Source organism: Nicotiana tomentosiformis, chromosome 5 (genome assembly GCF_000390325.3).
Source record: "Nicotiana tomentosiformis chromosome 5, ASM39032v3, whole genome shotgun sequence".
Taxonomy (NCBI): domain Eukaryota; kingdom Viridiplantae; phylum Streptophyta; class Magnoliopsida; order Solanales; family Solanaceae; genus Nicotiana; species Nicotiana tomentosiformis.
The window spans coordinates 75,853,075-75,864,555 of NC_090816.1; the positions used below are offsets into that span (position 1 = coordinate 75,853,075).

The 11,481-nt window shown below is 35.6% G+C and overlaps 1 protein-coding gene across 1 annotated transcript; it reads left to right on the forward strand.

The window, feature by feature from the left end:
- The first annotated feature begins 973 nt into the window (after positions 1-973).
- LOC104096179 (protein yippee-like) lies at positions 974-4,530 on the forward strand. The gene is made up of 5 exons (XM_009602509.4): positions 974-1,360; positions 2,326-2,369; positions 3,858-3,966; positions 4,055-4,110; positions 4,205-4,530. The coding sequence occupies exons 1-5, from the start codon at positions 1,265-1,267 to the stop codon at positions 4,287-4,289; spliced, it is 390 nt and encodes a 129-aa protein (XP_009600804.1). The 5' UTR covers positions 974-1,264; the 3' UTR covers positions 4,290-4,530.
- Positions 4,531-11,481: the final 6,951 nt, after the last annotated feature.

The following is an 11,481-nucleotide window of genomic DNA, read 5'->3' on the forward strand; positions in this document are numbered from 1 at the left end:
TTTTTGGGGTTAAAAGATAATTAAATGATTAATTTTAATAACTACAAAGATACTACGGTAAAGGGCACTAGATTACAATTATGGGCACTACATTACAATTACGGGCACAACATAACACTAAAGAAAAAATAATAATTTATCAATTTTACTAATCTTTTAGCACATAAATAATCTAATCCGGATAAAAAATAATAAATTAATTTAATCACAAAACAATCACGAAAATACATATACCACAGTAAAAAATAACTAATAAACATTATCTATAACAACTAATAACATTAATTATTCATAAAATAATAATTTATCAATTTTACTAATTTTTACCACAACAATAATCTAATCCTGATAAAAAATAAAAAATTAATTAAATCACAAAATAATCACGAAAAAACATAGATCAGAGTAAAAAAATAACTAATACGCATTTTTTATACATGAGTTTTAACAAAAAGTAAATCGAAATACCTCGATTAATAATTTTTTGAAAGGTGAGGATTTGATGATTTGGGGGCCGCAACGAACAATCCACTACGCGATAATGCTTTAGATCCAGTGTAAGCTTGCTACAATACCGAGAAGATATACTTTTTGTGGGACGGGTGGACTCCACTAAGTTTTTTTTCTTTAAAAATGGTGTGGGGGGGGGGGAATTTTGGTTTTGGGGTCTGCTGGTTCGCGTCTGGTGGGGGAAAGAGATGGCACGGTTTTTTATATAGGTATAGCGCGCATATATGCGCGCTATACCTCCTGCCCATTTTAAGTTCAAATATAGTATGGTGAATAATCACGCTATATTTTAACGGACAAAACTATCATTAAAGTATAGCGCAGCGAATAATCGCGCTATATATAAAATGATCCCAATCTTTTTTTAACCGCTTGAGTACAAAAGAACGGCAGTTTGGTTCCGGACTCACGGTAGAAATTACATACGTAAATCCAAAGTAGCTTTGTCCACCCACATATTTTGCACCTTTGCTTCGCAAAAGGGTAACTTCTGTACTTCTTTACCTGTTACATCAGTCAAAGAACTCTCTCTTACACATTCAATGCCTTCTCTTTCTTGAAGTTACTTATCTTTCAGCTGAAACAAAAACCATTATCCACATATTTAGTGCAACAATGACAAACTTTTGATCCATATCTTCTTTTTTTAATTACCCCTTATCTTTCTTTTCCTGAGCTGTTTTAATTTTCAACCTTAATTCTGATTCTTCAATTTAATACTGATCCAAAAGTCTTCTAAGGCAAAGAGGGGAAGATGGGGAGACTATTTGTGTTGACACTTGAAGGCAAGATCTATAGCTGCAAGCACTGTGGAACCCATCTTGCTCTTTCTGAAAGCATCGTTTCTAAGGTTTTGCTCGTCTTCTCCAAAATCAGTTTACTTATCTGTTTGATCACTCTTTTGTTGTAATCTACACAATTTTGCAACTGGGGTTTCTTTAATTTTGCTTATTTAGATTTATTTCGTTATAAAAGTACAATCTTGGGCTCGATCGGTGGTTGAATTTTTTTTAATTCTTTTTATTTTATTGTGTGTAAACTTGTTACGGATTTTTCTCTGTGTTCTTGCTCTGTAAAATAAATTTATCTGTCAATAAAAGTTAGGTACTTAAAATCAGCCATATGAGTGAGCAAAGTCTGAGATTGAGTAATTTTCCGCCTAAAGGGGATGGATTTTTACCATCCAAGAACTGTGTTTTCTAGTGTTGTTGATTTAGGAGTAAAAGGGGGCATGTATGGGCATTCTTGCGAATAAAATAAAACCTCTCAAAGGAAAAATATTTGGTACTGCTGATAGAGTCCAATGTGGCAACCCTTCTAGTTTTACCAGGTATGCATTAGAGGCCCATTCTTGTTATGTGGAAGAGTTCATTGTTGAGTTGATAAATGGAGTATACTTGATTGGCATTTGCCATTTGTTCCCATTTTGTGGACTAATAGCTTCAATACTTCATGGGTACTGTCTGTTTTTTATATTTATCAACTTGGTGTCTGTTTTGTGACTTTATTATACTTAATTTCTTTATAATGTGGATTGCATGACTTTCGTTGTATTTGTTCTATACTTTCTGTGTCAAATCTATCCTACGGAGAGTTGCCTGTGTCTTGTACAGCATGTAACTATAGCATGCTTTCAAGTGATGGAGCTTCGAACCCTTTGTTCATTAGAAAATTCAAATGCTTGGAATGGAACTAAATGATGATTACCCAGCTAGTTTTGCATTTAAGTTTATGTTACTTTCTTCTTTCAGCCCCTAAGCAATTGTTGTCATGAAGTTATCTGATTCAGTGTTTTACCTCTGATCTTTCCTTCAGTCTTTCCACTGCCGACATGGGAAGGCTTATCTCTTCAGTAAGGTGTAAGTCCCTTTGATTCTGCACACACAATCATTAGAAATCTTTTGTGACATTTCACATGTCCAATCTTTACAGTTGCAGCAGTAAAATCACAAGTCCCACAAACTTGTGCAACTTCTATTAGTTTTATTCTTGTTAGAGTATGAAAGCCATTACCATTATATTTCCTGTTATTGCTGTTAAGCTTTTCTTGGCATTGATGGGGGACAAGTTATTTGTTACTTGGTTTGATGAACATTGTTATTGCATACCTCTGCTACAAAGTTAGGATGCAAAGAGCTACTGTGTAAATCCTCCTTATCTAGCTTCTTGTACCTTCTTTTATTGGCGTGGAGGACGTTCTTCAACTAGAAAGTGAAAAAAGATGAAGTTTTGAAGAATTCATGTTTGTAGTAGTTAGCCTAAATTTTCATGAATTGAAATGAAGAAGACTCACTTTTCAAAAGTTGGATGCAACTGGATTATGTGCAATTTATTTGGCATTTCTTTGGGCCCCATACTCTACTTGGGTCACATTTGACCCAAGTAGATTGATCGCTATGAAAGGTCACAACCAGCTTACAATATTTGAAATGCACATGAAAACTTGTGAGCAAGGTCGTTAGGTTTAGTTTGTTAAGATCATGGTACAGTAGATGTATATCTTGATATATTCGTGTCATTGACTATAAAATTAGCTGGTCTTTACTTATAATCAGTGCCGGCCCAAGGGTAAGGCTGCTAAAGCAGCTGCTTTGGGCCTCCTAATTTTTGGGGCCCCAAATTTTTCTAACAGGTTATTATATTAATTTATTTTTAGAATAATATTTAGTGTTTTAAATGAGAAAGTACAAATTTTCATAGTAAAAAAGTAGGATTAAATTGTTGATCATAAATTGAGAAAAAATGTCTTTTCGGGAATCACTCTCTAGACCATAAATTGAGAAAGAATTCGATTATTAATTCATAACTCAATAAAGGTTAAAACCTTAATACAGTCCCACAACGTGTATATCTCAAGAGAAATTAAATGGATTAGATAAAATTATTAATAACTTTACATATGAAAAACTAGAAATACAAAATTTAAATGAAATTATATATGAATTTCTCCTTTTATATAAAAAAGGCCCCTCATTGAAATTTTGCTTTAGGCCTCCATATTTATTGAGCCGCCCCTGCTTATAATCTATTGGAATCAGTGTAGAACGTAATGGAATTATACCAGACTGTTATATCATGTACATTAAATTGTATTTTGCAGGAGTACAAATATTAACACATCAATATTCAAAAAAAATCTTACTTGACTTACTTTTTTTTTGTTTTTTAAATCTTTAGAGCGGCATCGCAATAATACCTATATTGTGCTCAAGTTGATTGCTTTCCTGCTCATAAGTTCTGCTCTTCTCAAGTCTCTTTATTCCATATTATCATTTAGTAGAAACATTCATAATGAAAATGCACTTTGTGGTTCAGTATATTCTATATGCCCTTTTTTTCTTTGACAGAGTGAATGTTACTTCTGGCGAGATAGAGAATAGAATGATGATGACTGGTATGCACACTGTGGCCGACATTTTCTGTGTCTGTTGTGGGTCAATTGTTGGATGGAAATATGTGAGTACAGAGTGCTAACATGGTAGACATTGTCATTTGGCAGTTACCAAACAATTTCAGTTAGTTGCTAATAGTAATTCTTTTGCAGGAGACCGCCCATGAGAAGAGCCAAAAGTACAAAGAAGGAAAATCCGTCCTTGAGCGGTCAGTAGTCTAATTCAGTGTTCTTTAGAATTGAGTAATTAGGAGCATAGCTCATAAGTCCTCTCTGAGGTGCTTTTCTTTTGAAACTCAACAGGTTTAAGATTTCTGGTCCTGATGGAAGCCATTACTGGGCCAGTCATGAAACTCATGTTGCAGGAAGTGATGCTGATGATGTTTGATCACCTCACCATCAGATAAATAATTCTATCCCAAATGTACATTCTTTAACCCACCACCCCATTATATTGGATTCTTGAATTGCTTGCTCACTCAGCAGCTTCTTCTAGCCTGACCTCTATCATGTATAATAATGTGGAAGCAACCATATATTGTTGCAACCTAACATGACCATCTCCCTATATTTGTTTGTAATGACAGTCTTTACTATACTAGCAATGACTTCCGGTTTCGTTGCTTCAATCTTTCCATATTCCTTTCCATTTCACTCTCTCTGTATTTTTTGGTATTCACTTATTTAGGGGGATGTGTTAAAAGCATGTTGTCTGGGCATGAATTTTAGAAGTAAAACCAAGACAATTTACTAATTCTCTGCATCTACTTTGCCCTTTTCAAACTATCCTCTGTCCTTCCTGGACGCTCATAAACCATTTTGATCTACCTGGCATAAACATAAAGGGTCTATCGGAAACAGTATCTCTATCTCTATGAGGTAGGGGTAAGACTTGCGTACACACTACCCCCCCAGGCTCCATTTATGGGATCAAACTGGGTTTGTTGTTGTTGTTGGCATAAACATAAATAGATCCAAACGCCATGCCACAACCATAACACATCAAAAATTGGAAGGAACATTCCATAGCTGTAAAACTATGTTGGGGATGGTGTGTCAGAGTAACATTTTATCGTGGCGTAGTAACTAATTTGACACTCTACAATTGTACTTGCATGTTTTTCTAATTAAAAGATATGCTGGCAGCTAGCCAACTCCGCTTTAACGCGGAAACAGCGAGACCCCAGGTTTTAAAGCGAGACCCCAGGTTTCATCAGAACAAGAAGTTCGAAGTCAGGTTTTCAAATACATACCTCAACTAGGTCAACAAAGATGTTCTTTTCTTTTTTTGACATGCAATCTTGAACAAATTTAAGCCTTGCTCCTGCAGGAAACTATTCACTAACACCCGAAAACTGGAGCAAAGGCTAATGTTTTCAAAATTGCAGGGCAAAAGAAGAAATGAACATTCAAAAACTAAAGTAGGAGAATGAATTATACAACAGTAAGATTGTAAAAGCTTTTAGTAAAAGTAATATTATTGTAGTTAGATGATGCTAGCCTAAGAAGGCGCTCCACTCGTACAAATGAGAGTACGCTATGGATCAGCTTCACCCCAGTTTGATTTACTAATGATAGGCAAAATATCTTAAAACACCCCTAAACTTTGGCACGGATTATTGATAACACACAACTATTCGTAGTCTTAATTACCCCCTTGAACTTAATTATTCGATAGTTGTTGCCTCCTTGGACAATCTCATCCCAAAAAAGTAGCATGTACTCTCCTGTCGCGTGGATTTTTCTGTCCATGTGGTATTTTAGAATAATAAAATATATTTTTTTACCTTTCAAGTGTGTTACTTCTTTAGATAATATTTATAATAAAACTTGCCTAGAACTACATTATTTAGGCTAATTCTTTTTGTTTGGCTAAAAACAATGAAGTTTTAGTTATTCTTTTTTTACTATGTCCTGGGGAAAAAATATACAATTTAAATAAATAGTCACGGCATCTAAAAAAGATGTAAGAATTAAATAGTTTGAACATTATTATTTTGGCTATAATTTTTTATTTAGCTAAAAATTTTGGAGCTCTAAGCAAATATCTTTTTATAGATTTTGCAAGAAAAGGAAAAATGTACAATTGAAATAAGTAGCCATTGTATCTAAAGAAAATATAAAAAAGTACACAATTACAAGTTTATTATTTTGGCTATACTTTTTTTATTTGGTAAAAAATAATGGAGCTGGAAATATATTTTTTTACTGATTTAACCCGAAAAATAAAAATATACAATTGAAATAAATAACCATTATATCTACAGAAAAATAACAAGAATTACGCAATTAATATTCCATTATTTTAGCTAAAAGTTTTCTATTTGACTAAAATGATGGAGTTTCAGCCAAACTTTTTACAAATTTGGCCAAAGAAAGAAGAAATATGTATTTGGAATAAATAGATATTGTCTATAGAAAAGATCAAAAGGAATAGAAGTTGGGGTTGTATGTTAAGATGAAGCAAGAAGAAAATATAGTTGTATAAATAAACTATTATACATGATTATGTGACAACTAACGGTTGAAAAATAACCTACTTGGAAGCTGACTTTTCGATTATTTTCCATTCCCACGCGCTTGAAAGAGAGTGCATCTAAACTCTTTGCCACATCAGCGTTCAGGGGGTAATGGCTCTCAAATAGCCAAGTTTTTGGAGGTAATTAAGACCACGAATAGTTTGGAGATGTAACTAATAATCCGTGTCAAGTTTAAGAGGTTTTTAGGTATTCTACCCTATATACAATACCAACTGTACAGAGTGGAACACAACCGAGAAAAATATCAATCTCTTTCTAGTTAATAGTACTCACCACACCAACGAATACATTGTTGAAGAACAAACTTGTGGGTAACTTATAATGACAGTATTGCTTGGCTCTTATTTTTTATCAACAATTTGGTAATAAGGTGCAGTTGAATCCCAGCATGAATAAAAAATTGATTGGGACTGAAATTTTGTACATAATTGTGGAATCACCTCACTGAATAAACCATTCGCTCAGAGAGCTCTCTGCGTCATATATTTGCGCAATTGTGTCTCCATCAACTATTGTCTTTCACGGGAAACAAAAGCTTGCCACAAATGCTATCGACAACAAATTAAAAAAATCAGTTCCATTGAGTATGAAACAGTCCCCCCCACTTTTGCTCCCATAGTCGTATCCAAGATCACACAAGGGAGGTCTGTCAACATACTCCCAAAAATGTACATGGGGATTCCCAAAACAATGAGATGGCAGAAGAAGAAATGAGGAACCAGCAATCTGATAGCAACATCAACAATCAAATCAACAAAGGCAACAAGTTTAGTTCAAATATGGCCACTTCTAGCGCTGTCAATACACAACATGGAACACAAAAGATGAAAGTAGATATAAGTATGAACAACAAACAAGACACTACTACTTCCAAATCTACTATGGAGGAAGGATGGCAACAAGTTGACAAAAGAAAAGGAAAAGAAAAAGGCAAAAACAGTATCAATGGGAACTCTTCTCCAAAGAACCCTCAGAGGAGAATGAAGGCTTATATCAAGGCAAAAACTATCAGCTTAATAGCAATATGTTCAATCAACTAGCTGAGAAGAAAATAATGGAGCAAACGATGGATACTAGCACAGATAAGGAGAACAATGTACAAGGTAAAGCTGGGGAAGACTCTAATTTTCAGTTTGGAATGAACTCTAGATGGGACAGGGAGCACAACAACAAATAAAGGAAAGAAAGCAGAACAAGAATGAAATGCACCACCATAATCTTAGAGTCAGCAAGAACAGAAATGAACCCTTGTCTTATATGGAGAACATCGAACAACAAGCACAAAGCAGTAAGGAGTTCTGGACTAGTAATGAAGCCAATAATAGCAAAAGGGTTCCCACCGAGAAACAAAGATTCAAAGACAAAGTTAGCACCTCTAATGGAGGATACTACCAAGAGAGAGGATCAATTGTCCGAGACTATACCCCTATAGACCCCCATAAACTTCCTCTGAAGCAGGTCACCTCTAATATCAAGGAGAAGGTAGCCAGCCTGACCAACAACGCCCAGGAACTGGATATACTGAAGGTGAAAATGGGAAATGGACCTCAAAATCCTGAGCCTGGCCCTCCAGACTCAATAGATGAGCTTATTGGTGTTTCAGTTGTCCAAGTGCAAGACATAGTTGTGTTAACGAGCGACAAGCTCAACCAGGAAATATTTACAGAATGCATCTATGAGGTTATTCAAAAATCTTTATTCGACGATGAAGTTATCAGGAGGGGTACCAGAAATCCCCACTCTGAAGAGTCGCTCTACTTGAGAGACAAGGAGCTGACTAATATCTCCAATATCAACAACATGTCCCCAAGGAATTAACACAATATTGGAGGGAGTCAGTTTTTCAGAGAGAATTCTCTTGACTCCTTAATGGCAGTTCAAAGCACCCTCAATTATAATACTTCCAATGATTAATACAATATAGTGGAATATCAGGCTTTCTTTAATTGCTCTAACAAGGTTTGGCTGTTTTGGACTAATGACATCAACATAACTATTCTTCAAGACAAAGAACAACATGCTCACATTAAGGCTGACCACAATAGTTGCCCCTCCTTTCTACTAACGTTTGTTTATGCTAAATGCTCTATAGATTTGAGGAGGGAGTTATGGTCGGACCTAAGAGACTAAGCTACCGCCATTCAAGATCCATGGGGGTCATTGGAGACTTTAATGTGATCACTAATAGAGAGAAAACATTGTGTGGCAGACTACACAGACTAGAGTAAAGTCTAGACTTCATAGGTTATCTCAACGAATGTGGTATACAAGATGCTGGTTTTACTGGTGCTAAAGTTACCTGGTGTCATAACAGGGATTCGCCCCTCACTATATGAAAAATACTCGACAGATTGGTATATAATTCTAGTTGATTTGATACTCCTAATAGCATAGCAGTCACACACCTCTCCAGATCCTGCTCAGATCATGCTCCACTTTTGGTGAAGCTACATCATGAAGATATTCAAGGTACTAGGCACTTCAAGTTTCTTAACTTCTAGATTAAACACCCTAAATTCTTTCAGATAGTGCAGAACAGCTGGGGTATTTATATCCAAAATAATTCTTTATATATTTTGTATCAGAAGATAAAGAACACTACTAAGGCACTTAGTACATGGTCCAGGAAAACTTTTGGAGATATCTTTGAGGAACCTAAAAGGTTGAAAAATCTCATTAGGGACCTGGAAGAGAACTGAATGACCAATGATACTTCAAAGAATAGATGTGAGCTATTCAAGAGTAAAACTGAGTTTATAAGATACCTAAAGATTCAAGACTCTATTTTGAGCCAAAAGCTAGAGCTAAATGGTTCAATGAGGGAGATGCCAATACTGCCTACTTCCATGCTACTATTAAGGACAAAAGAAGGAAGTTGACTATTAGAGGGATTCAAGATGAATGAGGTAACTGGTTTGAAGATTATGAGTCTATTACTGAGGAAGATGTGAACTTTTACAAGAACCTCTTTTCTAAAGACTCCAGCAACATTGATTTTAGAACTCTCAACTGTATTTAAAGATGTATTACAGAAGATGATAACATCAGAATCAATGTCATTCCTACTCTCCAAGAAGTAACAGACACTATGTTATCCATTTATGCCAATAGTTCTCCAGGACCTGATGGACTTAGTGGGATGTTCTATCACAAATGTTGGGACATTATCTTTGAAAATGTGCATAATGCTGTCAAAGTTATTTTTAGAGGCTCTACACTTACTAAATTCTATACTCATACATGTAATGTCATGATTCCTAAAGTTGAGCACCCCAAAGTTTTTCATACCTCATACCAATTAGCCTTTGTAATGTGTCTTCCAAAATCATATCTAAAATTCTCAACTTAGGCTCTCCAGTATACTACCTAGGGTCATCTCCAGAAACCAAACGGATTCATCAAGGGAAGATCAATCTCAAAAAATATTTTCCTTGCACAGGAGATCATTAGTGACATCAACAAACCAAATAAGCGAGGCAATGTTGTCATAAAACTTGGCATGACTAAAGCCTATGACAGAGTCTCATGGACTTTCCTTGGGAAAATCATAAAGAAGATTGGTTTCAGTGATAAGTGGATTGAGATTATTCACAAGTATATCTCCAATAATTAGTATTACGTGCTTGTTAATGGAAGAAGAAAAGGTTTCTTCCAATCTGGAATGGGCTTAAGATAGGGAGACCCTCTCTCCCCTTCACTTTTTATTTTGAGTGCTGAAATTCTTTCTCAAATGATGAACAATTTATATAATAGATCTGGTTACAAAAGTTTTTATATGAAAACTAACTGTCCTAAAGTTAACCATCTGTCATTTGCAGATGACACGATTCTTTTCTGCAATGGAGACAAGAGGTCCATGAGAATGGTTTTGAGTACCTTTTAACTGAATATGAGAAGAACTCTGGACAGCTCATCAACAAGAACAAGAGTTGTTTCGCAATGAGCACCAAGACAAATTTGATCACTATCAACAGAATGAAGGCTATCCCTGGCATGAAATATCAAAAAGTTTTCCATTAAATATCTAGGATACCCTCTAACAACACAGAGAAAGAAGATTGAGTTTTACTCAGTTATTGTGAACAAAATTATTGGTAGAATCAAAGAGTGGCATACCAAAATCCCCTCCACTGGGGGAAGAGCTATCCTCATCAGACATATTCTTCTGGCTCTCCTTATACATCTATTGGCTGTTGCGAATCCACCCAAATAGATTCTAGAGCTCATAGAGAAATTTGTAGCCAGATTCTTCTGGTCAGGGCAAGAACGTGGAGGAAAGTATCATTGGGATGCATGGAAGAACTTGTGCTACCCTTATGGTAAAGGTGGTGCTAATTTTAGGAGGCTCATTAATACTTGCAAAGCTTTTAGAGCTAAATAGTGGTGGGCCCTCAGAATTACTAACTCTCTCTAAGGTTCTTTCATGGTTGTTAAATACTGCGAATTGAATCATCCCATAACTACCAACTGGAATAAGGGGAACTCGCCAAACTAGAACGCCATCTATGACATCAAAGAAGAAATGGATCTCAATATTGTTTGGAATATTGGAAAAGGAGATATCTCCTTTTGGTTTGACAATTGGTGCCCCTTGGGACCCCTATACAAGATTACTCCCTCAGAGGTCTCCCTACCTAATATTAAGCTGAATGAGATCCTTCAACACAAAACCTGGAACAAGCTCACAACTCAACCCAATAAAGACACCAAAACTCATCTTTTATCTTTGGGCATTAAGTTAGACATCAATTGCCACGATAAAGCTAACTAGAGCCTTTCCAATTCAGAAAGATTTACCATTAGCTCCACCTGAAATTCCATAAGGCAAAGGAACGACTATAACCCTTTCTATAACAACTTATGGACAAAAGAGGTACCTCTCAAGATGTCTTTTTTCTTGTGGAGAGTAGTTGGTAACAAGCTCTGCACTGACAAGAGAGTGGCTACACTTGTATCACTCTATACCCCCAATGTTATTGTTGTAATCCTGCTATTAGCTTAACTGAGCTTGAAGACATAAACCACCTAATCAGTCAAGGT

Bases quoted from the DNA above. Each gene is read 5' to 3' on its own strand.
- LOC104096179 (XM_009602509.4), top strand. From the start codon at position 1,265: ATGGGGAGACTATTTGTGTTGACACTTGAAGGCAAGATCTATAGCTGC. The intron at 1,361-2,325 runs GTTTTGCTCGTC...TCTTTCCTTCAG, and splicing joins CTGAAAGCATCGTTTCTAAG to TCTTTCCACTGCCGACATGG. The intron at 4,111-4,204 runs GTCAGTAGTCTA...GAAACTCAACAG, and splicing joins GGAAAATCCGTCCTTGAGCG to GTTTAAGATTTCTGGTCCTG.